The 27762-nt window shown below is 37.0% G+C and overlaps 1 protein-coding gene across 3 annotated transcripts in view; it reads left to right on the top strand.

The window, feature by feature from the left end:
- Nucleotides 1–27762, top strand: part of GRM1 (glutamate metabotropic receptor 1) — a 390861-nt gene that overhangs the window by 341561 nt on the left and 21538 nt on the right. For all 3 annotated transcript variants that reach the window (XM_026504989.3, XM_026504990.3, XM_026504991.3), the window contains exons 6-7: nt 3295–3421; nt 12817–13747. In XM_026504989.3, coding sequence (XP_026360774.1) covers nt 3295–3421; nt 12817–13747 — 1058 coding nt within the window. The remainder of the gene's footprint in view (nt 1–3294; nt 3422–12816; nt 13748–27762) is intronic.

The raw sequence follows: 27762 nt of genomic DNA, 5'->3' as shown, positions 1-27762 counted from the left end.
AAAGTAGTGACACAGAGGGACTGACGGAGAAAAGATGACATTCTGAAAGAAAGGTGATATTCATTCTTTCCTTAAAACATATTTATTTGTTTACTCTACGGTTCCATGTGAGAGCCATGGATTAACACACACACACACACACACACACACACACACACACACACACATTCTTTCTCTCTCTCTTTAAACTCTATTCTCCATATAGCAGCCAGAACACTCCTTGTAGAAAGCAAGTCGGATAAAACACAAATTTAGTGATGTCTCTACTCTACTTGAAACCTCCCTCCAAAACAAACAGAACAAACAGTTATGTGGACATTAATGAAGACACAGTGAGGGGCTGGCAGAGGCTCTGTCCTCATTTGGCTGACTTACATAAGAAATTAATAACAGACAAAGTTAGGTACAGAAACAAGAACCAGGGACTAAGTGAATGCCTGACTGAAGAGCTTATATTCCAAAGGTATTGGGGTAGGGAGGCACTAAACTTCTTTGTGTGGCCTAATTGTATTTTTTTTTAAAGATTTATTCAATACCCATCCATTGGCTTCCTACTGTGTGTTTTTGGTACATATCTGTCCCTTGATGACTATGATCTGAAAACAATGAAAGTCAGCTTGGTTCCTTTTCTTGAGGAGCCTATGGGCTATTTGGGTGATCTTGGCAGCTGTGTGCATGTTACTCTAGTGCAAGAAGAAATTAGAGCATGTTGTATAATTAGGAGACTGACCAGAATTCACGTGTAAAGTGATAGAATCTCAGTCTAGAGGGGTGACTGAGAGATGGAAAAGACAAGTCAGGGGCTCCTGGGTGGCTCAGTCAGTAAGCATCTGACTCTTGATTTCGGCCCAGATCATGATCTCAGGTTGTGGGACCGAGCCCCCCATTGGGCTCTGCGCTGGGCATGGAGCCTGCTTAAGATTCTCTCTCTCTCTCTCTCTCTCCCCCTCTGCCCCTCCCCACCCTCTCTAAAAAAAAAAAAAAAAAAAAAAGACAAACCAGATATTATAGATGTTGTATGCCAATAGTACACATACTTAGTGGCAGAATAAAGGAGTCATAAAATATAACTCTATTTAAGCAACTCCATTTTCATTACTTATTAAAGGGATAAGCTAATCATTATTCATTCTTTTATTCAGTCATATAAAACCTAACTTTAAATACTTTCCAAGTGCCAGTTACTCACAGGATCTACCCTCACTATTCATTCTGCATAAATCAATTTGTTTATCATTACCACCTTCTGAATTTGTTGAATTAGTAGTATTATTTTTATACCAAGAGAAAAAGACAAAGCTGACTAAAGGGATATACAATATTTTGTGATGGCTTTTACTGTACTTCTATGCCAATTAAAAAAAGAAAGCAGTATTCATATACTCAATTTTTCTCATATCACTTAAAAAATTATTATTTAGAATGTAAATTTCCCATGCTTATTTTGAGGGTGCTGGGAGTTTTTTAAAAAAGATTTAATTTGATTCTACTTTCTGAAGTTATCTGAAGTAAAAGAAAAAAAAAGAAAATCTTTTACATTTTCTGAAAATATACTGTCATTTAATATTTTGTATGTAATTCTAAGATAGGGGTATAAATTTTGACCTGCTCTGTGAGAAGATAGTTTTATTTTCACAAAGACTAGAGTTTTATGATTTTAAGGTATGACAATATTTACAGTTTAATTTCTGATTTTGTGTATGAAAACATTTAATAATGTTTAATGTATTAGGGAAGAACTTGTGCTTCTGGCTATGAAAGCGTAACAGGGCCCAGACTGCCTTTTGGTGTGAACTAGAAAACTTGACATAATATATGAAATAACTGTGTTCAGACATTGGAAAATGGTGCATGACCTTGATTCTAGGTAAGTGAAGGCAAACAAACAAGGTGAACCCTAAAATCACTCAGGCTTTCTGCCTGGAGGCAATTTCCTTGTTGTTGTTCAATGAAAGAGAACACAGAGCTTCACAATCTTGCAAATTCAAGAAGACAGAAATAAAAGTTTAGGAAGGCCAAGGCAGTGAGAATTTGCAGTGCAGTGTAAGGGAGAGAACTATTCAGAAAAATGTCCCAGAAGTTAGCAATATAGTTTCTCTTAAACATTTCACTGAACACGGGTCTGCACATGAGTAGGGCGGAATTCAAAAAGTCCAGGTGAAAAAAAATTACCCGGGAGCTGGAATCCCTGAGCTCACACAGATCCAGGAATTGTCTTATTTTCCACAAGCCAGAGTGGAGATGCCTTGTTGAATACACAAGGAATTAAGTAGAAACCCCAGGTGGTCACACCTTAATAATAAGGTTTAATTACTCCTAGAGACTCTTCTAGACTTGTCCTAAAAGATTAAAAACAATACTCAAACTGAGACACAAGCAGTTGAGCTTCCTGCCAGAACAAAGGCCAATACTTCTTCAAGGAAAAACATCCAGCATGCTATACCTTATGTACACAATGTCCAGCATCCGGTCAAGATTTTCATTTCCAGCCACACCAATGATTATACTAAATGTCAATGTATGAAACACTTCAATAAAAAGCAGAAGTTCTCAGATTGGACATGAAAGCAAGATCTAAATCTGTGCTGCTTACAAGAAACTCACTTGAAATGCAGTGTGTTTTGACTTTTTTTGGTATTGTGTCAAGTGAAATTTGCTTACCAGATTGAAAATGGGAGAAAGTTTAAACTACTCCAATAATAAATGATTCTTCAGTAATTTTGGACTAGTAATTTTTCTTCCAACAATTTATGAATCTTTTAAGTTCACTAGAGCAAGTCACAAGGCCAATAATAGGGTTGACTTTCTTAGCCATCATTCTGTTTTAATGTATATAAAGTTGCTCAGACTTTCATAATTATAAAATTCCATAATTCCTCAGATTTTGTGAATTAATAAGATTTTATTATATAAGAACTTTTGTGGTTAAACATTGCTCTGTCAGAGAAGAAAAAATTATTTTTATTTTTCTGAGGATAATACAAATGAGTATAAATAATAAAATTCAACTGTTTAATTTTTTTAACTCTGAAAAAGATAATGTTATCAATTCCCTTCATAAAAGACATTATTTTTGAAAAGCCTCCAAACCCAGCATGGAATGAACTGAAATTCACATCTGAACTCTAAGATAATCAGGTGTATTCTAACGCAGGTACTTAAGGTTCCGAGACATATAGGATATTTTGAAGAATTACTCTTTTTTTATTGTAGTGTGAAAACAAGTCAGTATTGAAATAGAAGACTTTCTGGGGAGCTCATCTTTAAGGCATATGGACTATCCCTGTGTTACAGGTCATACGGAAAGGAGAAGTGAGTTGCTGCTGGATTTGCACGGCCTGCAAAGAGAATGAATATGTGCAAGATGAGTTCACCTGCAAAGCCTGTGACTTGGGGTGGTGGCCCAGTGCAGATTTGACAGGTAGGAAGTGCCTCACTTTAGACCTTGTCCCTGGCTATGGGCCTTCTCAGTATGCCCATTTTTTAAAATATGAGCGAACAGCTCATGTCTTTTTTGATGTTTATTTACAGTGGTACTTTTTCATGCTTATGTCAAAGAGCACACAGAAACCTCTCATAAGTTTTCCATGATCCATATTGAAAGGCAAGTTCATTTTAAAATCTAAATAAAAGTGAATTAAAAGGGTATTCTGGTATATCAGTTGTTTTCTGTTTTTTAAAATTTTATTTGAAGATATTTCTAGTTACCTGCATTTATATTTGTAAACTTTTCTCGAACATTTGTAGTGAGGCAGTACTTTTTTGCCTTAGATTTATTTTGCCTTATTACTTTATTTTGCTTAAAACTTACCAGGGAAGAAACAAATAAAAATAATATTAAATTGTTATTAATATAAAAGAGATATTGCATAAAGTTTGTTAGGCAGATAAGGAAATGAAAGAAATTCCAGAGAAAAAGTAGAAGATGGGAAAATGAAAGCATGTAACACATTTGGGGAAAACCACAAAATAAGTGTATGGGCTTGGTTGGTAGACACAAGGACCCAACGGAGGCCAGAAATGAGACTGGTGGTGGATGGTAACAAGCTTCTGCATGACTTTTCCTAAGGGTTTGGACTGTGGCTTTAAGCACAGGAGAACCATTGAAGAATTCAAAGTAGCAAATAACATCATGATATTTATGTCTCAGAAAGATGCACCTACTAGCAGTCTGAGGGGTGTAGTGAGACTGGATGAAAAATAGAAGCTAGGAATTATTGCATTAGTTCAAGTGAGTAATTTCAGAGGGCATGGACAAGGGAAGCTGCAGCAGGAATGGAAGAATATATGAATGCAAGAGACGGTTTACTAGTAAAATCAATGGGAATCATATGGATGGACATTGTATGAGTTTGTAAATTTCATAAGAGCAATGTTCAAATATATGAATTTTGTTTTCCATGGATACTGGTATGAGCTCACACAAGAGAGGTGTTTCACAAATACTTTGCACAAATTTTAAGACTAATAGAGCCATAGAAACTGTCGTCCGAGTACATACAGACCTTGTCATTTAAGTAATCTCATCCCTCCTTTTAGAAAAGGGAAGCTGAGGCCTAAAGAGCTGTCCTTGTGTGCCCAGGGTCATGCAAATAGTTAGGAGCAGAGCTCAGTTCACTAACTCCTGATCCTCTGCTTCCCTGGGTGCTGTTGAAAATCATTAGGAAGGGTAACATTTCTGATTGTTTTTTACTTTTTCATCGGTTCCCAAATAAGAATAGCAACTAAGAAATTGTATGACTTATTCAGAACACATCAAAAACAGCCGGGTAAGTAGAACCAGGTCACATAATGAAAATTTTACTTATTTAGTGGAAGTACCTTGTAAAATGGTAATCTTATTAGAAAAAGTTAATCTAAAATGAGTGTCAGAAAGCTTTAAGAAATTTAGTACAAAAACCTTTTTGAAAGAAGAGGAAGTTAGATTAGAATACATTTGAAGATAAAAACTGTATCTCACTCATATTTTTATTCTGTCACAGAAAACTGGTTTTCAACTTTAAATGCCTAAAAATTACCCAGGTATTACCTACTTGCAGAGATTCCTGTTCACTAGTTCTGAGATGGGACCCAGCAAATTCTGAGGCACCTGGTTCCTGTCCCATCCTGTGAGGAACATTACTCTCTGGCTCATAGTCTAGTGCCTTGAACATAATAGCTGTCTAATAAATGTTCTATTGAGAGAAATAGAAAGAAGGGACTTACCTAAGTTCATCCAGGTCGGTGCGTTTGGTTAATAGAGACGCCAGGGTTTTTATCCTGGGTCTAACTTATCTCCTGGTTGCATGCAATAGAGTGGCTTGGAAAAGCTTTTCCAGCCACTTTTGGACAACAAGGCTTCTCTCCCACTCATGCTGTGCCTCTGTTCATGTCTTTATTCTCCTTCATAGTGTGTGATTCCTGCTGGGCCTTTTTGTATCAAAAGGGGGTTGACTTACTAGTCAGTCCTCTCTGCTATTTGACTGAGACGACAGCTGACTGGGAAGAGGCTCAAAGACAAAGCTAGGCTTTCTCAGGTTGATTTTAGAAATCAGAAGCCCTGGCTTTAAGGTGTAAGAATTTTTCTCTAGTCTACATTTTTTGGGGCTTCCTGAAACTTTTCCTACTGCTCCATTTTTACTTTGATTGGGGCTTATCTGATACCTGGTAAAGAACTTCTATCCTATTTTAAGACATTACAGTACAAAAAACGTTTTCAAAAGATCCAATATGTTATAATAATTGAACTCAGTCATATATTTTATTCCATTGTGAGATCTTCCATTGTGGGTATGTTTTTTGCCCACTTGCCCACTGAGGATGATCACCATTGATTTAAGGCTCTTTGAGTGAGTAAGGCATAAAAAATATCCTCCTTCACTATACGTAGATTTTTAATGTGATTATCTTTCTAAAATATTTAATCTATCATCCATCACATGTGTCAAAGTCACGTTAGTGTTCAAATGAGTTGAGCCAAGCAACAACTCAGACCGTCCTATTCTAATAGCAACAAGCAAGTGGCTACTTTTGGATCATGTATTTGATTATTGTGCAAATCTTATGTTTAGGGTCTTTCGGAATACGCATCTCTGATTAGTTTATACTTAGATTTAATGACACCTGTCATTTCTGGATTCCTTTCAGTCTTACACATGAATGGACAATGAGGTCTCATTTGCCACTCATTTGGTGCCATGTCAGGCTCAGAGCAAGTGTGCACTACATGGCAATGTGTTGTTGGGTGTTGCCATGGTAGCAGTAGTTGTGAAAAGAGAAAACCCACAGGCAGAGAATACCAAAAACCAGTAAAAATACTCAGAGGAGTAAATGCATAGCCTTTAAGTAGGTGTTTTGTTTTCACAGGTGGATTTTTTTTTACTGAATTTTAGTTAAAATGAGAAATCATTCTTCTTTAGGAAACGGTGTTTTTTACTGAAGGTAAAGTTTGCTAATACACATGAAATTATTTTATGAGCCAGCTACTTTGCATATATGCTCCAAAGACTCTAATATTAATGAATTAAACACATGTTTATAAATGCATTATTGTTTTCATTAGAATATATTGTTTGTTGGCTATAAAGAAAAAAATTATATATTACTTAGAGGAAGCAATTTCTGAACCTGTTAATAAGTTTCTCATATTTTCTTCTTGGGAAAATGTACATTTTAATTCAGCATTTAAATTTCACACTTTATTTCTTATGATGCATAAACAGGGATCTCTTCTGCCACAATATAAAACTTGACAGTAGTTTAACAATTCATAAGCCAATTATATGTAACCTGATGCTACTTATTTCTTTTAAAAAGTCAAATAGCAAAAGAGGATTCCTCAGAAAGCCACCACTCCACTAAATTTTATCATTAAACATAGAAAATATTATAAAGTTATAGGAATTAATTAATTTTTACTATTTTCCCCATCCCAACAGTTGCTATGATCTCTTACATTATCTACTCATTTACCTAAGTTTATATTATACATTAACACCTACTTTGTGAGCATTTTTTTGAGAAACTGGAAACATATAGGTGAATGAAATAAAGTTTATAACCTGGGAAAGAACTTCCTATGAAACTAGACATGTAAACATCAATTTTAAATCCTACAACAGGAGTATGTATAAAATGTCATGTGAACACAGAGAAAAAAGCAATTATTTTTCCCTGTGAAGAGAAGAGCCTTCACAGAAGGTGACATTTGAGTTAAACACTGACCCTGAAACAGAATTTCTCCTTGTAGGTAATTGATATTAATGTAATAACATTAAAGAAAGCATTTTGATGATGCTTTATTGATTATGAAGTATTATTGTTACTGCTAAAATGTCTGAAGACCTTTTGGGTAGAATAACTGTGGACTTTATTTCTTGATTCAGATTAAATTTGTCTTAACCTAATTAGGAAGAAATCCAATATTAAATTGTAGTTTCCTCCAATGAACCAATATTTGTTTAAAAAACCAAGAGTAACTTCCTGTTCCTCACATCAGAGTTATTATCACTTCTCTTGGATTTTGCTCAGTAATTTGTAGTCTGCTTGAAGGAAATGGACTTATCTGATAGCTCTGGATTCTCTGGGAAAACTGTAACTACAGATACTGCCAGGTCCCTAAGTTTTCGAGGCTTTAGATATAGTATGCACAACTCACATAAAGGCTTTTGCTTTCGGGTGCTGGGGGTCAGGTAGGGCCAGGACAGTCTTCACCACTGGTTGAAGTTAACTCCCATTCCTTCCAGGCTTGAGACACCCAAACACATCTGGGGGTTAGACAACTCTTTAAACCTCAGAACAGGACAAAAAATACATTACATATTATATTGCATATATGGACAATATGGATATTACAACTAATTGTTTCAAGGAATCAAAGCTAATGCTTCTCAAATTTAGGATGTCTACAAATAACAAGGAAAGGAAAGAAGAAAAAGAAGGAGAAAACAAAGCCGGTTCAAAATATAAATGATCAGTCCCTATCCTCAGGTGATTCTGTTTTGGGTGGTTCTGGATTGGCATTGAAAAGTCTGGTTTCCCCTTAGGGAAAAGAATCTAGGATCGTCACAAGAAATAAAGCAATCACAGTAGAGTTGTAAGTATATTGTTTTGGGGTGTTGTTGACATAATGCTATTGTTACAGCACAGCATACTTATATCTCCTTCTAACATTTGTGTATAGAACACTGCGTAGATTAGGCCTAGTTTACAGCTAGGCTTGGACGACTCTGATTATCTGTGGAGATGCCTCAGTACCTACCTGTCTTTGACTCTTGGCTACATTAAGGGGACTGATATTTATAATATGCAGTTCAGAGTTTGAAACTCCACTGGTGACAACCAAAACCAGTTTGTTTACTGATGGATTTCAGCTGACATATTAGATAGGCTGACTTGCCCATATGACTTGAAGGTCATAAAAAGACTTTACTGGGAACTTCTGCCTTGAGCTGTCAATTCAAAGATGAAGTGTACCCTTGTGAGAGTAAGCATCTTAGAGAGCTTGCACCGGGATATCTCTTTGCCCCTTGGTGCTTACCTGCACTGTCTTTCTCTTACTATATTATACGTTTTGCCTTTAAGTAAAAATATTCCACGAGTGTATTCTGTGAATCTCCTGAGTCCGGTCAAATATCTGAACTTGTGGAATCTTTGCATATGCAAAAAGTATCATTATTGAAAGTTAGTATGATATGCCTAACAGTAGCTTGATATAATTGAATTATTGAGCTAATGATTGTCTAGTAAAACATAGGTTTAGGCAAATACTTAATTAGTAGTAAGGAGAACGCTAAAGACAAACTCGAATTTATATAGTTTTAAATCAGTAAAGAAGTATGAATAAGAAAGTATACAAAGGAAAGTATGATTACATAAGAATCTTCTTCAGATGATCTTGCACAGAAGACCTTTGTATAGTCATCAGCTTGCTATAAACTTCTTCAGTTAACAGTCAACTTCTATGGGCCTTCAGCTTCTGAAGGCTCTCTGCAGAACCTCAGTTTAAAATCACTAAGGGGTGTAAACTTCAACAATATTAAGGTTCCTTAATTATTTGTCCAGAGGGTTGGGAATGAAGACAGACTTGCATAATTTAAATTAATGAAAAAGTGTTCCACTGAAGATGTTCCCATATCACTAGATTGACCAATTGGAATGTGCTCACTAAGACCACAAAATCTAATCATATTTTAGCCTTTGTAAGTATTGTGGCTTTTCAACAGAATGTTTCAGCCCATCTGCAAAATAAACACACTGTTTAAACTAGTGCATATTCATAAACCATAGACGGAGAACACTGTATACAATCCCTTTGGAGTAACTCAAAAGTTCTTTTGCAATTGTTTCAGTTAGTGCCTCCACCTTTACAATTGTCCTAATTGATTTAATTACAAATAAAGCATGAACTGGCCACATCTGCTATCCCAGAAGTTGTTCCCCAATAGTGTTTAATTTTGTGGCCAACTTGTCCCTACTGAAATGAATTCTTTCATTTTTTCCATCAGGATTCTATCAAATGCCTAGTAGATATTTCATCTGGTACTATCAGATAGCCATTTGGTTTTGTCAGATACTACCTTCATGAATCTTACAATACAATCATGAAATTTCTGGAATTTCTTTTAAGCACTTCTTTTCTGGCCACATTTTTATATCTATAATTGAATACTTGAACTTCTTCATGGATTTGTTACAGACATAAATTATTTGTTTTATATGAGATGCTTTTGTTAGGATTTTTAGTCAGAGCAGTCTGCTTAGCATGATAATCTCTGAAATATTTCTATTGTATTTCTAAGTATTTTTATAGTAGCTATAACTTTAAACGGCACCTTTTTTTTACTGTGAACCTACCACAATGAGCTATGGTTCTTTGATATGTGCTGTGCTGTTAATACATCTAGATTATGGTGCATCATTTTCATATTTACACAAAAAAAAGAAAGATTTATGACAATCTAGGTACATATGATAATCTATATGTTTATGTGCTCTGTTCCAATCCACCTTCCTATTTCTTTTGTCCATAAGGATTTTGGGGCTAACAATATTCCTTAGATAATTTTTAAAATTATACATAGTATAGGTATTTTCATGACTAGAGCAGTCATAATTTGATCATCTGTAGGGAACCATAGTACATTTTGTCTAGAAGTTAATCCTACCTATTAAAATTGTGGGTTTTGTGTCACGGAGAATAATGTACCCTTCTAACAATAATCTCAAATACCAGTTGTGAGTTGGGGCATAAGATTATTAAAGATTTTCACCATTTCTGTGGTTTTATTAAACCAATTTATCTGATGTTCTGTGAATAGTGAAATTACTGGTGGACATAAAGACACCTATATCAGGTATTGCCTCCCTTGGGAGTTCAGAGGAAGGACAAGGAGTTCTTGGGTATCAGTGTTTGCCATGGAGTTAAGTCACTGGACAGACTTCAAATAGTAGTCCTGAATTTTAGCTAATGTGAGACACTGGTCCCTTAAATGACACTTCTGTTTGAAGGATCTATAGGTTTCCCTATCTACAGGTTCCCAAATCATAGAGAATAGAGGCTCTTTTAGTTGTTTTACCTAAAGATCCACAACTATATTGATTTCTAGCTTATTTACTTTTTTAAGTCTATCTAGAAATATCTAGTCACATACTGGATATTTTCTAAGTTAGTAATTTTATAGTTTAACATTTTCTTCTGTTTGGTTCCCCTCATTCAGGTCTGAGCCCTTTTACAAAACAAAGGTATAGTTTTTCTTGTCAGGTGTTGAATCTACCTCAGTATTGTTTGAAGATGTCATGAAGTCTATCTTTTATCTGTATTTAGTTTATAATTTTGCATCTTTTTTGAGAGAAACGCTTTCAAAATTGCCTTATATAATGCATTTTCTATTTTTTAAACTTTATACTACTAGGTTATTTAAATCTTCTCTTTTCTAATATGCTGTTTTTAAACATTTTCCTCCATGAGGCTAACAATTAATTGAATTAACTGGTACATATCTGTAGTATAGGACAATAAGTATCTAATAAAAATCCTGAATTCTACAGAAAATATTTTGCCTGTATCCCTGAGGTTTAGGAAAATCATTAATTATATCTCTTAATTGGCTCTAGACCAGGGTTTTAATTCAGCTTTCATTGATCTGACTTGTGTTCTAGAAATATAAAATGTGGTATTTTTTTCTAAGGAAAGCTCTAAGGACAGATTAGCTCATTTACAAAACCAGGTAAAGTTGCATAGAAAAAGGAATGAAAAGAGGGTTAGCTTTCAGAAGGTTGTAAAGGCCTTGACAAAGACTACATTGGAATTTGAATTTTATTTAGCAAGCTCAGTATGCTAGTTAAAAAGCTGAGTGTTGACTATTCAGTATTTTATCTCATTTGTTTGTAGCCCTCTTAAATATTTTAATTCATTGAAAATGTTCTATCAAAAGCCCCCCCATAATAGTTCTTGTTATTCTAAATTACCTATCTAATCATTTTTCTAAACTTTATCAAGGAAATGAGAAGATTTAGGATTAAAATGTGACTTTTTAGAGGAAGCGGAAGTTCTCCCAGAAAGGTGAGACTTTGACATAGATAAGCCCCTGACACACAAGAGGGAGGGGCCGCTGTGATCAGTCAAGACTGTGTGCTTGTGAATGGCTGGAGCTCGTTTACTGCATTGAGTCTGTTCTTACTTGGGTGATTATGAGAAGCAAGGGGTGACACTGACTGATTGGCTTGCAGAAACCATGTTCTTTGAGGGAAGCTGTTGTTGACTGAACAGGAGTAAAACAGGTGGTGATGGTTCTTGTTCCCATGGCTGTAGAACGATGAGTCTTTTCTTAGAGTGATGGACATATTTTTATTCTCACAATTTGGGAAATACTGGCCCAGACCAAACACAAAGTTCTACGAAAGGTTGTCTCCAGGACCTGACAAATTTCTCTCTGTCCATGAAATACAAAAAAGACTTTATTCTCCATCTGAGGGAAAAGAAAGCCAGGTATTTAGGAACATCTCTCCTTTCAAGAGATGGGTGACAGGCTATTTCATCCTTTCCTGGTATGTCTGATAGAAGTTGATAATGCAAAGCCCTCAGATACCACAGATGGATCGCACGTAACTCAAGGGGTGAGACAAAGTGAGTAATATGCAATAAATGGGAAAGTGCAGAATCTTCTATAGAATTCAATTAAAATTTATGTTTAAAACACTGCTGGCCAAAATAGTACTTGTCTATGAGCTGGACTTACCTCTGGACAATAGCTATGTGAAAATAAAAATTTTGTTAGTGTATTTCTTACTTACTTATTCTATTACATTATCACTATTTAACTTTCCCGGGAAACACAATTTAGCTTCCTTCTTTTTCTTTTTCTGAAAGTGTAGAACGAAGTTCCACCCACAGAGTGGCATCCATTTATAAAGCTGGTGTTGGGAGAAAAGATTACTTTTATAGGCTCAAGTATGTCGCATTAGTCTTGTGATGAGACCAGGTTTGGGAACACAATTGTCTTGACAAGACAATGGTGTATATTTATTGTGTAATAATGAGGCATTTAAAAAAATAATTAAAATAACACAAAATATGGAAGATGTGAACATAGCTATGCCTCTGGTAACCAGTAAGCAGTGTTATTAGTGATCAGCAGAACTCTTGGATTATAAAACTGTTTTTCTTTGGGCACCAGGGTGATTCAGCTGGTTAAGTATCTGAATCTTGATCTCAGCTCAGGTCTTGATCTCAGGGTTGTGAGTTCGAGCTCCACATCTGGCTCCACACTGAGTGTGAAGCCTACTTGAAAAGAAAAAATGAAAAAAAAAAACACAAAACTATCTTTCTCATTACAGGCTGTGAACCTATTCCTGTGCGCTATCTTGAGTGGAGCAACATAGAATCCATCATAGCCATCGCCTTTTCCTGCCTGGGCATACTTGTCACCTTGTTTGTTACCCTCATCTTTGTGCTGTACCGGGACACACCAGTGGTCAAATCCTCCAGTCGGGAGCTCTGCTACATTATCCTAGCTGGCATCTTCCTCGGTTATGTGTGCCCTTTTACTCTCATTGCCAAACCTACCACCACATCCTGCTACCTCCAGCGCCTTCTGGTTGGCCTCTCCTCTGCCATGTGCTACTCTGCTTTAGTGACCAAAACCAACCGAATTGCACGCATCCTAGCTGGCAGCAAGAAGAAGATCTGCACCCGGAAGCCCAGGTTCATGAGTGCCTGGGCCCAGGTGATCATTGCCTCAATTCTGATTAGTGTGCAGCTCACCCTGGTGGTAACCTTGATCATCATGGAGCCCCCCATGCCCATTCTGTCCTACCCGAGTATCAAGGAAGTTTACCTTATCTGCAATACCAGCAACCTGGGTGTGGTGGCCCCTCTGGGCTATAATGGACTCCTCATCATGAGCTGTACCTATTATGCCTTCAAGACCCGCAACGTGCCCGCCAACTTCAATGAGGCCAAATATATCGCCTTCACCATGTACACCACCTGCATCATCTGGCTGGCTTTTGTGCCCATTTATTTTGGGAGCAACTACAAGATCATCACCACCTGCTTTGCAGTGAGCCTCAGTGTAACGGTGGCCCTGGGGTGCATGTTCACTCCCAAGATGTACATCATTATTGCCAAGCCCGAGAGGAATGTCCGCAGTGCCTTCACCACCTCTGATGTAGTCCGCATGCATGTTGGCGATGGCAAGCTGCCCTGCCGCTCCAACACTTTCCTCAACATTTTCCGAAGAAAGAAACCAGGGGCAGGGAATGCCAAGTGAGTTATCTGACCCGGCTTTACCTACTCCTCTCTCTTTTCTCTTTGCTTCTATTTGACTAAATCATGTTCTTCCATTTCCCCAACGGTTTGCATTTCCTTTCTTAATCTTTTCTCCTTTTTTCTGAATTTCACATTCTCTTGCAGTAGGAATACTAAGGTCTTCTTTGTTTTCATTCCTTTGAAAAAGCGAGGATCGTGAAGCGACAACCAGCTGAGCATATCTCTATTCTTACCTAGAACCTTCAGCTTCTTCTCTGCTAATAACTTTTTCCTTTCACATGGGTCCTCGCCTTTATGGAACATCAACACATCTCTGAGGTCCGGGATTGAAACGCAAACTCTAGTTCTAATTTCTAGTTTAGACTATGATTGAATAAAGTTTCTGAGTTATTTTTATCACTCTGGAGTCTCACCATTTCTTATCATGGGTTGGAAGGAAGGAAATTAAGCACCTGGGGAAATTTGACTATTTTGTAATTTGAATGCACCTAGCAGCAAGTCTGTCCTGAAATAAGTTCCCCCCTTAAGCAACAGTCCTATGCCCCTCTTATTTATTGATTTTAATAAATAAGATGCTTATGGAGTTCTATGTACAAGTGTACATAAAATCATTGGCATTTTATTAAATGGATTTTAATAAAGATGTTCCATAATGCTACATGTGAGTTTTGCTACCTTCACTGCAAGGTCACACCCAGAATGGTTTGTTTCTGAGCCATAAAACACCAAAAGAAATAAGAAACTAGATAAAGGTGAGGAGCTCCAAAATGACACGGATGCTAGAAGTTCTAAAGGTAATTGACCATCCAAAAATTGCTCAATTTTCCCCATTAGGAGTGTTAATTTTTCTTTCCAAAACAATCCTTTTAAAGTAAAGAATTTTAGTACAAATAATTATAATATATACATTGTTGTATGTTTTTCACCCACCTGAACAAGCCAGCAAGACAAGGGGAATGGGTGTTATTTTCCCCCATTTTATAAGGGAGGAAACTCAGTCACTGTGAAATTCTGTGACTTGAAAGTGTAATTCTATTTAGTTAGATATTCTTTGCCTAGGTCTTAACTGGCATGAAATTTCTCATCTTATGTCAAAAAGCATACATGCCTTAAACCTCTGTGTTTTGTATCTTTACTTGCCAAGCAGTACCATGGACATCTTTTACAGGGATCATATAATTGGTTTGAGGATCAGATGAAGGAGTCTATGGAAAAAAAATTTTTTTAATCCATGGTATTATTATTATTTCAAATAATAAATAATAATTTTTTCATGTTAAGGATTAAGTTCATAATGCATGCTTACTCATTGCCATATCCATTTCAAGTTCTATTATAAGACACTGATAAAACTTGCTTAGTCATTTTTTCCCCTTGCCTGGGTTTTCATGCTAGCCAGCATGCCATCAGAAGCAGCCCTCTGGCAGGGACTCATCAGTAAGCATGAAGGCAAATGAGCAGTGCCATGAAATGAGAAAAAATAATAGACCATAGCCACAGAGTCCAGATGTAAAATGGGGTCATGACAATTTTCATTAAGAGGGAAGGAGTGGGAAGAAGCACAATGAGAAAGGAGAAAACACTCTTTAAGCTGGGATGTTTGTAGTCATTAAGAGATTTCCTTTGTCCCATGTCATATGGCTTTATGAGAGTTCCATTCTACCACCTACCATTACACACATCCATGTTTCTGATTTTTCTGCCTTTATTACGGTTCTTCAGAAACTTTCATGTGATTTTTGGTCACGGTCATTTCTGAAAGCTGTTCTAACCATTTAATGAAAGAAGAGACCTGTGTGATGGGGATATCTTGTGTTGGTACCCAGGGATATGCATTTATGGAAGCTCTGCCAATGATTTTATGTACACTTGTACATAGAACTCCATAAGCACCTGTCCAATAGCAGTGACTGATGAATATTATACAGTGCTTGCTGCTGGGATAAGCTGATGCGACTTTAACAATGCTTAGCAACCCTCTGGCAACCAGGCGTTGTTGTACATTCTGATCATCTTCTTGCAGATGGAACTCCTTTCCTTATAAGCCTGAGAATATCCCTTTCACTATTACGAATTTAGAAATAAATTTTATTTGGGATCCTGCTTTTAAGAGAGAAATCAGCTTGTTCTAAATTGGATTGGATTTCTAGGAGGTGCTGTTTAACCAATAAATTGCTTATCTATTAGCTGTAATTTATCAACACTCTCAGATTATTGTGGTAGGAAATATACTTCTAATTAATAGCATGCAGCTTTCTTAGTACGATCTGTAGCTTCTGCAAGATGTACCACACAGCTGAGCTGACCCACAGAGAGTAATTGAGGCTAAACTTCTATGGAACACAGCCACTTATTTACTTATTTTTCTCATTTATTCTTCTGTGGCTTCTCTTATAACTCTCTATGAGACTGTAATTTTAAAATCATAATAATCTCACTGCCTATTTTTTACCTTTTTTATTGCTGTTTTATGTGTTTCTGGTTTGTCTCCAAGCTTACAAAAACCACAACAATCTAATATTTTTCTACAGCAACTAAAATCTAGCAGAGTTTTGCCAACTGGAGCAAAGGGGCTGAAAACTCTGGAGAGCACATCACCCGATGAGTTTATTACCATTCTGGATGTGTAATTCCTACATTTATGGTGCACTGAGGGTGTTCAGCAGTCTGCATATGTAGCTATAAACACAGAACAGCTGCTGTAATGAAGGGCTTCCAACTGATCTATCTGTTTGAATATTATTGTGAGGAGTTGCAAGTCTGACTACATCCTTGTAAGAGGCTGTTTCTGAGATACTTGGGAGGGATGAAGTCGTGGGTCTGTTTTTGCAGTCTTCTGCAGTTTTTTACTTTAATTTACAGTTAACCATGTAATATGACCAAAGGTCTAGGCACTTGCTTTACATTTTCTGAAATGTAATTTAGGAGTTAAACCAATAAATTGGCTGTTTGGGTCACTTACAGTTTGATGCCGAACTAAGCATAATCCTACCCTAGAAGATCGATTGAATAGTATAATTGCCTTTGACATCTCTAATTTCTTTAGCTGAAGTAACAATGTATTCTGATAGGAAAATATTTAAGTTTAACCTCATATAAAGATAGTGGTAAAATTCTTTCTTGGCAATAGAATATAGAAATTCCTAGGCATTCATAATTGAGTAAATTATTTAGATCCAAATTACTTATCACTTCCTTTTAAGGAAGATGAGTTAACACTATGTAACTGAAAAATTAAAATATTATGTAAATGACATGCTTCTTTTAAAAAATAGGTATATTAATGACTAAATGTCAAACTAACACTTCTAGTTATTTTCTGGGTAAATAATCTCAATGAGTGCCAATCTAATGGCACATGGAGCTGAAATGTGACAGCTCACCCCATGGCCTTTTGCATGCAAAATTAAAAACAATTACAATCACAAAAAGGCATTAGATTGATGCAAGGAATAATTTTAAAACCTAGGTTCCTAGGTGTGCCTGGGTGGCTCAGTAGGTTAAGCCACCAACTCTTGGTTTCGGCTCAGGTCATGATCCCAGGGTCCTGAGATCAAGTCCTGCCCCTGTGCTCTATGCTCAACTTGGAGTCTGCCTGAGATTCTTTCTCCCTCCCTTTCCCTCCTCTTATGCTTCCCCCCCACACACACTGCTTGCACTCTCTCCCTTTCAAATAAATAAAATCTTTTTTAAAAAGCATAGGTTCCTAAATAAATAGAATATTATTATGTTCTTGCAAGTGTTTCTTAAGCATTTGAATGGATGTCTCTACTGAGTGCAAAAGCTAAGTGAAATACTAAATGGAATGATGCTCTGAGGAAATTTTCCTCTTGGTCTGCTAGAAACATTTTTTTGTCCACAAGTAGAGGTCACTAAGCCTGCAGCATTCATGATTATGCCCTGGGTATGCCTTTTAATTTGTCTTTCTTCCTTTGACTATGAAAGGAAATATGATAGGGAGCCAACAGACATCATAATCAAATAGAAATAACATGTTTTCTTTCATAGAAAGAACTCAGTTACTATTCTAATAAGCTTGTAAATGAGAAAATCTGTCATTTTGAAATTATTTTTCCTATAATCATACAATAAATGGCTTTAAAAGTATTGTTAAAAAAACAAAAGTATTGTAACTATTCCCTTGCTTTTAGAGTAAATATCAGAAGATTTTATCTAAGTACCTGTCAGAGAATTTTACTACTTGGTAGGAACATTTACGGAGGATCAATGGTTTGTTCATTCATTTATTCAATCAGTCATTGTTTCAACAGTAAGCTTAAAAGGACATAGGTACTTGATGTGGTGCTAGGTGATATTGAGGATAAAAAAAGATATAAGAAGCAGGCATTGACTGTACTGATCTTGTGATATAGTAAGGGAGACACACAAAATATAACTAACTATACTGGGTTAGGGGCCATAATACCACAGTATAACTTTTTGAGTGTCAGGGAAGAAAGAAATTAGGTCCAGCTAATGGAGCATATCTGCAGAAGGATAGGACAGAATTTCTTAATAAAAGTGGCATTTGAACTTGGCCTGACAGGATGTTTTTCAACAGGAGAAACTGCTATGATGAGACCATTTTGCATATCATGTAAATGAAACTTTAGAAATGTGAATGCATTTTCCCGCCACACCATGGAATCTGGTGTGAATGGAGTACATGGAGAGGTGTAGTGGTGGGCAAATTTGTCCTGCAGAAAGAGAACAGATTATAGATAATGATCAATGTTCTAAGCAGCAGCTTAGGTATTTTTTGTATAAACTGCAAGGTGCATTAAAGATTTTTATGACGTTTTATGGTCATGTGTAAGCTCTATGGGAAGAGAGTGACTACCAAGAGACTGGTTAATAGGGTGCTACGATAACCCAAATGACAGTTTTAGAGCAGTGGAGTGAAAGTCAGACCCCAGGTATGAACATGAAAAAGTTCTCTGAGCGTGATTCATTAGGGTTGGATTATTGTTTTGCAGGGAGGAAGGAAGAAATAAAAAACGAGAATATAAGTCTCTTGATTTGAGCCTGTGTGACTGGAAAAATACAGTGCGCATGAAGGCGGAATACAGATGTAGTACTGGGGAGATGTTGATGAGTTGGGTTTCAGACTTACCAACTGAAGATGCAGTAAAGGCATTCCAAACAGAGACAGCCATAAGTTATTTAGAAATTTAAGTCAGTAGCTCAAAAGAAAGGTCTCAGCCAGAGCTCTAGATTTGAGGCTTAATTGTCAGAATGTTTAAAGTGGCCAAAAGAGTGGTTATGACATAAGAAAAGAAGAAAGTAGGAGGAAGAACATTAGGAAACACTTTCACTTGAGAGATAAGATAAATAAAGAAAACCTGAAGGCAATAAACACAAGGGACTCGAAAAGAATGGGGGAAACAGGAGGACTGCAGTATCCTGGAAACCAAGGAAGAGACTGTGTCTTAGTCAGCTCTGGTTGCCATAGTAAAATCCCACAGACTGGGGGCTTAAACAACAGACCTTTATTTTCTCACAGTTCTGGAGGCCAGAATTCCAAGATCAGAATGGTTGGTTTCTGGTGAGACCTCTCCCCTTGGGTTGCAGATGGCCACCTTCTAGCTGTGTGCTCACATAACTTCTTCTCTGTGCAAGCTTGGGGAGAAAGAGAGGGAGAGGGGAAGAGGAGGGAAAGAGAGCTATTTGGTCTTGATTTTTGTAAGAACAGTCCCAGATGAGGGCCCCACTGTCAGAATGTCTTGTAACCCTAATTACCTCCCAAAGGCTCCACTTCCTAATGACATCACACTGGGAGTTAGAACTTCAACTTAGGAATTTGGGGAGTGGGGAACACAACCATTCAGTGTATAAAAGACTATTTCAAGAAGATAGAGCTTGGGATCCTTGGGTTCCCCAAGGATGGAGATTCTATAGTTATCCTGAATGGTTTCAGTGGTGTGATATGGGTAGAATTTCTATTGCAATAAGCTGAGTTTGGCATTAAAGGAAGTTAAAATTCTAGATAGTATTTAAGGAGGGAGGAGTGACATAAGAGAGAGGAGATTTAAGCTTGTTTGTATCTAAGAAAGGAGCCAACAGGAAATTAAAATTAAAATATAACAGAGAGATCATGTGGTTTATGCTGAGCCACCTGACCCAGACCTGTGCCATTACAACAGTCATTTGCCATCTATTGACAATTCTGTGACCAATGAAGCATCAGCCCTGAAGAACATGTTGGTTGTGTTTGATACTAGTTCTCACTTAGCTACATGTGTGTTGCTTGACATTAGAAAAAAACAAAAGATAAAAAAGATCAGGCTGGAAATTTATAGGAGTTTTAATTAAAATCCAAAAATACAGCCCTTATTACTGATTTTATCAGACCTCTGGACTTACAAATATTGAGTATAGGATTTGAGAAGGGACATGTAAAGGAAAGTCTGGAAAATAACATGTGCTTTCCTGGAACGATTGGCAGAGCTAGAAGATTCATGGATAATAAGTAGCAGTCATTTGTAGAAGAAAGAAGGATGTTGTGGATCCAGAGACAGACTCAGCTGGGGCTAAAGCAGGTACCTTTATTCAGCTATGATTAAAGGGAGCTGCAAATCCTTGGATCTCTCCCTGACAGCCAGTCATATCGCCTGAGCCTGCCAGCAGGAGGACATTTTATTTGGGGTAAAGACTTACACCCCCTGAAAAACCAAGGCAAAATGCCTTCACTTCCTTAAAGATGCCACATTTTGTCACCTAGAAGCACATTAGCCGTAATTTAGAATGAAAACAGAGAAATCAGTATGTCTGTCACATGTGGAGAAGTTGCTGCTGCGAGGGACCAGCTGCAGAGGCCACGGGCTTACATGTGGCGAAGGGGTGCATGACAGGACGAAGGGGGGATGGATGCAACTTGTCCCCCATCAGGCGCAGCAAATTTGCAGTCACCATTGTTTTCTTGCTTCTTTTTCCTCCTGTTAATAATATGCTCATTCTGCAAATAACACAGAAATAGCTCCTTTTAATACTCATATTTTATGTTTTCAAGTTCTATACTGAGACCATAAGGTGCAGATTATGTTGCAGCTTCAAAGAGAACATAGTTCCTTTTGGATATAGGTCACCTTTTATATTCCTTTCAAATTCAAATAAACTCGCATGACTGACCCATATTCAAGTTCCCAAACTTAATATTTTATCCTCATGTTAACAGTACATAGTTTTTAAACTGAATTCAGAATATGCTTTTTTAAAAATTTATTTATTTATTTCAGAGCGAGAGAGAGAGAGGTGAGGGGCAGAGGGAGAGAGAGAGAAACTTTAGCAGACTGTGCTAAATGGGGAGCCCAACCCAGGGCCCGATCTCATGATCCTGAGATCACAACCTGAGCCAAAACCAAGAGTCGAACGCTTAACCGACTGTGCCACCCAGGGGCCCCTGAATTCAGAATATTTCATATGAATATCCATAGTGGCCCAAGAGAAGTCCATATAACACATTTGTGCAAAGAAACTAAGGCTTGAAAAACTCAAGCCATTTTTATAAGAGAAAGAGGTGGGACTAAAATCATTGTGGGTTTTTTTTTTTTATAAAACCATCACTCTAATAGCTGTTTATGTCTGCTACCTCAATAATGTATATATTCATTCATGCATTCACTAAACTGAATAAGACATGTAGACTGCCCTCAAGAAGTTCATGGTTTATTGGTATAACACACCATTACAATAAAATTGGGTGAGTGGGAATGATAGGAAATGGTATAGTGTGGTGATTCAGGTGGATGGGTAAATTTAGAGTCCGAAGTTTATTGAGTATACACCCCACTCTATGTAATAGTCACGTGTTAAATGAAAGAAACTATTGGAAGACCCACTGGAGACCTGCAGGCTGAACCTGACCATGGATGTTCTCAGATCATGAGAACAGAGCCTATAGACTCACTAATTAGAACTCTTAAGCTGCAAGTTACAGAAACCAACTTAAGCTAGCCTAAGCAAATTTATTTTCCACATAGTAAAATTTCAACAGCTGTTAGCTAGTGACACTGAAATTATGAAAATAGGGGACGATGTATGGGAGTTTCTATACTAGCATAAGACTCTGCATTACACCATCCTATAAACAGAGTTCTGGAAACCGGCGGTATGTATCAGCATTATCATTGGTTCATGATATCTACGCTGTGTAGAATGGAAGAGCATGTATCTGCTGAAAGTGGAGGCATGCAAGTGTTACTTAGTGTGAGATGTGTGTGGGGAAGGACACCCTGTCTGACATGGCTTGGCAACCTGTCCCTGCTTGGCCAGGGCTAAAGAAAGATGAGGTCATTTGCATTCCATCTGTTAGCGTCCAGTGTAAAGTGTTACCTACTCTAAAGGGAAGCAGACCATGTGAGCAACATGTTTGTAAACTAGTTCAAGAGCAAAAGTGTTAACGCCTTACAGAATAAAGAACATAAGAAGAAGAAATTACAGTGGATTTATAAGCTTCAGATCATGAGAAGAAAGCCTTAGGCTCCTTAATTAGAACTCTCTGGCTGCAAATTATAGGAGCCAACTTAAGCTAATCTAAGTAAAAAGGGGTGGGCTATTTAATGGAAAGAATATAAGGACTACTTTCAGATATCCCACGGTAACGAGATTTGGAATGCTTCTGGGCCACATGGGGGTTGGGCTCCTGAGGAGAAAGGTCTCAGGGTCACCTCCTGTCTCCTCCCTGCCTGCCTCCTTCATCTTCTCCTCATAGATCTGCTCTCTCCATGTCATGGGCCCTCATGGTCCATCGAAGTGCTTCTGAGTCTATATGTTGTTATAGATCCAGCTATCCGAAGAGACTGCTTTCACTCTCTCTACCCATGTGGCTCTACATAACACAGAAACTGATTGGCTAAGCCTGGCTTATGTGTCTATCTCAATTTAAAGAGGTGAAGGACAGTCATCTCTCTATGCAAAGCATGAGTGATTATTCCAAATTCTAGTAGGAATGCCAATGGAGGGGAAAGAAAATGTCATAGCTCTGACACAACATTTATTATAAAGGTATGGAGTATAGAATCAAACAAATTAAAAAAAAAAAAAGAAAAAGACCTGTCTTGACTACCTCCATAAAGAATCCTGGCCATAAAATGCTGCTCAGTTGCCTCAAGATGAACGAAAAGGAGGGGGAAAGGTGTTTTGTTTTGTTAAAGGAAAATAGATAATTAGGACAATGTCTTCTAAATGAATTAAAATACATATAAATTACAGGCCAACAATAAAATATTACTTATTATTAACATTGGTTATTAGAATAGGAGAAGAAAATGATATGACTATAATTTGATTTTGTTTCAGAAGGGGTAAACGAAACCTCCTATGATTTAAGGCAGCTTAACAATACCCTATATGCAAATTTTCTTCAAGATAAATGAGGAGTCCACTGCTAACAAAATTAAGCCAAGTCCCTAGCTATTCTGTGTAATATATTGAAAATCAACTCCTTAAAAGAAATCAATAAGAAATATTTTCCTGGGACGCCTGGTTAAGTGTCTGCCTTTGGCTCAGATCATGATCCCAGGGTCCTGGGATCGAGTCTGGCTCCTTGCTCAGTGGGGAGACTACTTCTCCCTCTCTCTCTGCTGCTTGCCCTGCTTGTGCTCTCTCTCTCTCTCTCTCTGACAAATAAATAAATAAAATCTTAAAAAAAAAAAGGAATTATTTTCCTTTCCCCGATTTTCCAGCTATAAAATATATAGTTATTTTGCTCCTAGTAAATTCTCTCAAACACTGTGGTACTTAATATCATTTTCCATTTTGTATTGCTTATGTTACTTGGCTTAGATGGCTATGGGATGGGTAGTGGGAAAGTGTTAACAAAGAAAAAAAATAAAGACATACATGATCAAAGATTTAAATAGACGGATTTGTGACCATAGGACAGGGGTGGCAGTGAGGAAGCAGAAGGGATGGATGGATGTCACTCGCCAGCTCTGTGACTTTAGCCATTAATTCTGTCAGTGCCTTATTGCAAGCTTTAGTATTTCAAGCCATTTTAATAAAGTTTTCATAATTCAGTCCTTTGCTTAAGAAAATATGGAGGGCTTACTACTTTACAAACTGTGGACAATTTACCGGTGAAGAAATATTGAATGGTCTATGACCCCACAGAATTTCGAATGGAGCAGAGGACACCAGCAAAAACCCTGACAATGACAATGTGGCAGAGTGTAGTACTAGGACAGAGGAGGGATAGCATGTTCAAGAGACATAATAGAAGAGTCCTCTAGTGTAGATCATGGATGGAGTCAGGCAGGGATCCAAGATAGCTAAGAATAATGGCTGCTGTTAGCTAGACCAAGCAGTGGTCGGGAAAGGTACAGGGAAAGTGTTGAAGGCAGAGGAACCAGTATGTGAGAAGATGTAGAGGCAAGAGATACCACAGCATATTGGGGGGGGGGGGATGTTTCCAATAGGGCTGACAGTAATTTCTTACAAAAAAAATATTTAGCTCTGAATGTTTAAAGTCAAAAGTTACTCCAGGGCTGATCCTAGTATAAAATCACTTTTGCTCTGGTAGTGAGCACGGTTTCAAGGCCTGACACATTACCAGTTAAGATTGGGAAGAGAACCACTGATGACTCATTCACTCAACAAATGATTTTCAAGTGCCTAGTATGTGCCCGGCACTGGGACCGTGCAGGGAATACAGTGGTGAGCAAAACAGATCCAGCCCCTGCCTTTGTGGAGGTGAAAATCTAGCCAGGAAACCAGACATCAAAGAAGTAATTACAAGTGTAGTGAGTGTTTGTAAGAATAAATACAAGGTGTTACGGAGTATCATTAGAGGGAGCTAACCAGTCCAAGTGCATGGAGGCTGGCCATGTTCCAGGAGGAAGTATTATTTAAATAAGACTTCTGAAGCAGAGAAGGGGTTAGCTAGGGACAGAGGGAGACTAATGGAGTAGAGCAGTCAAGCGATCGAATGTAAAAGCAGTGAGCAGGAAAAATACTCATGGCTGAAGGAAATGGAGCAATACCAAGATGCCTGGAGGCAAGAAAGAAGGAAAAGTATGATGAGAAGAAGCTGGAATGGTCAGCTGCGACCAGATCAGGGTCTGGTTAGAGGCCTTAGGAACTTGGATCTTACCCTCTGAACCATGGAAATCCACTAAGGTCATCCTGCCGTCCGTGAGCCATGCATTTTACAGTCGGCACTCTGCCCTCAGCAGAGGTTGTGCTGGGGAGCAAGATTCGAGACTCTGGACTCGGGGAGGAACCTGTTGCAGAGTCCAGGTGGGAGATTACAGTGGCCTGACCTAGGGCTTTGGCAGGTGGCAGTGAAAAGAGAGATCCCAAAGAAATAATTAAGAAGTGAAATAAAAGTAAAAGTGAGGTTGCTCACAAAATTCTATTTTAAGACCTATAAAATAAACAGAGATATGCAGGTGCCTCAGAGTGGTTTGGCTCCAAAGCCTATAAGATTTGAGCTGTTACCAGACTAAATGTATCAGCACATCTATACCGTGATTGATCTATAAGAGTAGGGGTTGATCAGACACAAAAGCAGAGAAAAGCAGTTATGAAACAAACATTAGAAATGATCACAGACCTCTGTGATGTGAAGATGGGTGAAGGGGCTGAAGACCCATGGGCTCTTTGAAAATTTAAGTTCAAATGACAAGATGATCCCTAGAAGTCATAGGGTGAAACAAGCTACCTTAGCTTAATGCCATCAAGTGTTTAGTTATTAAAGCCTGTAAAGCTGTTCTCAGCCTTTCTGATCCAGAAATTCATAGCTTATATGTTATTTACTATGCATATATATTTCCTTTATTCCACAAGAAGAATCCTAGTTTCCAAGGAAACAGGAGATGGTAGAATTAAAATGTCTCAGAGGTATATATTTATGTTATTCCACAGTAGCCATACAAGTGTCTTAGGATAACTACTAATAGTATCACAACCAATTAATTACTCAAAAAGAGTTCAATATGGTAGTTCACTTCTGATCTTTCCATCCCTCCCTTTTAAACTGGTTTTACTGTATCTAACGCTGAGTATATAGCCGTTACGTGCTATATATTCTCCCTTTTAACCCTCATTTAATCTTAGTCCTACAATTAAGGATGGATTTAATACTTACCTGTCTTCATGATGATGTCTTCCTAGTTATTAGGTAGTCTGAAGCTCATAAGCTTAGCCCAGAGTGGATTTTTCAGGGATTTACTCATGGGAAAAATAGTCGCTTCGTTTTTGCTTATTGAAAACTATTCATCTACAACCTTTATATCAAATGTCAGTTTTGCTGGCTATAAAATTCAGGGAGCACATTTTGTTTTCCTAAAGTATCTTCAACATGCCTTTCTAGTTATAGTTAACATAAAGCTTTGCTGCCCCAAATTCTGATGATTATTTATTTTCCCTTATAAAACACCTGCTGTTTTTTTTCCTAAACATCCAAAATAAAATATTTCCATTTCCTATAAAGTCTTGTTGTTTTACTAGAATGTGTCTTCATATTGGTTTTCCTCTGTCAGTATTTTCAATGTGTAGTTACAAATCTGTTTCAGTTTCAGGAAAATTTTCTTGAGCTGTATAATTCATTTCCTTGCTTTGTTTTTTTCTTCAAGCATTTCTAGTATCTGTATATTGAAGCTTTTTTGGCTAACTTCAATATTTACATTTTCTCTCTAATCCTTTTTATCCTTTCATTTAATATTCTTTTTATTGAAGCATAGTTACATAATTACATCAATATGCATAGATTTTAATGGCAGTTTGATACAATTTAGAAAATTGCATGATATACCCGTGTAACCCTCATGCAATCAAGATACAGAACATTGTCTTCACCCTGGAAATTTCCCTCATTCTCTTCTAATCTGTTCCACTTTCCATTCAGAGGCAACCACTGGTGTGATTTCTATCCTCATAGATTAACTGGCCTGCTCCTGAATTTTATAAAAATGAAATCATTCAGTAGGTTTCTTTTATGCCTCCATCCTTTCACACAGCATGAGACTGGTCCATGTTCTTGCATGAATCAACAGTTTATTCCTTTTAACTGCTGATTGTTATATTGCATGAATATACTAAAATTCATTTAATCTAATGTGCTAATGGGCACTTGGTTTGTTTCCAACTCTCGCTCTTACACATAAAGATACAATCAACATACATATACTAGTTTTTATGAACATGTATTTTCATTTTTTGTAGGTCTATGCCTAGAAATGGAATTGCTGGATGATAAGACAGGTGTATATTTAATTTATAAGAAACTGCCAAAGAGATTTTACCAAAGAAACTGCAAAGTGATTTTGCCATTTTATACTCCTACTAAGAATATATGAGATCCATTTGGTGTTGATAATTTTTCACATTTTAGTCATTCTAATGGCTACATAGTAGTATTTAATTATAGTTTCAAACTGCATTTTCCTGATGACTAATGACCTCAAAATTCTTTTCCTGTACTTTTTTGTTCATTTATATGTACTGTTTTATGAAATATCTGTCCAAATTCTTGCCTATTTTTTACTGGGTCATTTGTATTTTATTATTGATTTGTCTGGATATGAGATTTCATCAGATACATGTATTATATTTTCTCAATCTTTGACTTGACTTTTCATTTTCTTAGTGGTATCTTTTGATGAATGCAAGTTTTTAATTTTGATGAAGTTCAGTTTATCATTTCTTTTATGGTTAGTGCTTATTGTGTTCAGTTTAAAAAATTTTGCCTACTCTAATTCCAAAAAATTTTCTCCTATATTTTCTTCTAAGAGCTTTATAATTTTGACTTTTACATTAAGTACTATAATACTTTTTTAATGTATGGTGTAGGGAATGGATCAAGGTTTTTAAAATTTTTTTAAAAGAGAAATCTAGTTTTCCCAGCTTGATTTTTGTAAAGACTTTCCTTCCCTCATTGAATGACATTGGTGCTTTTGTCAAAATTCTACTGAACACACACATATATAGTCCCAGTTATGGACTCTCTATTCTGTTCTATTGATATATTTGTCTATCTTTATGAAAATACCACACTGTCTTCTATTCCTGAATCT

Source organism: Ursus arctos, unplaced genomic scaffold (genome assembly GCF_023065955.2).
Source record: "Ursus arctos isolate Adak ecotype North America unplaced genomic scaffold, UrsArc2.0 scaffold_13, whole genome shotgun sequence".
In the NCBI taxonomy this organism is placed as follows: domain Eukaryota; kingdom Metazoa; phylum Chordata; class Mammalia; order Carnivora; family Ursidae; genus Ursus; species Ursus arctos.
This window is presented reverse-complemented; position numbering and strand designations above follow the sequence as displayed.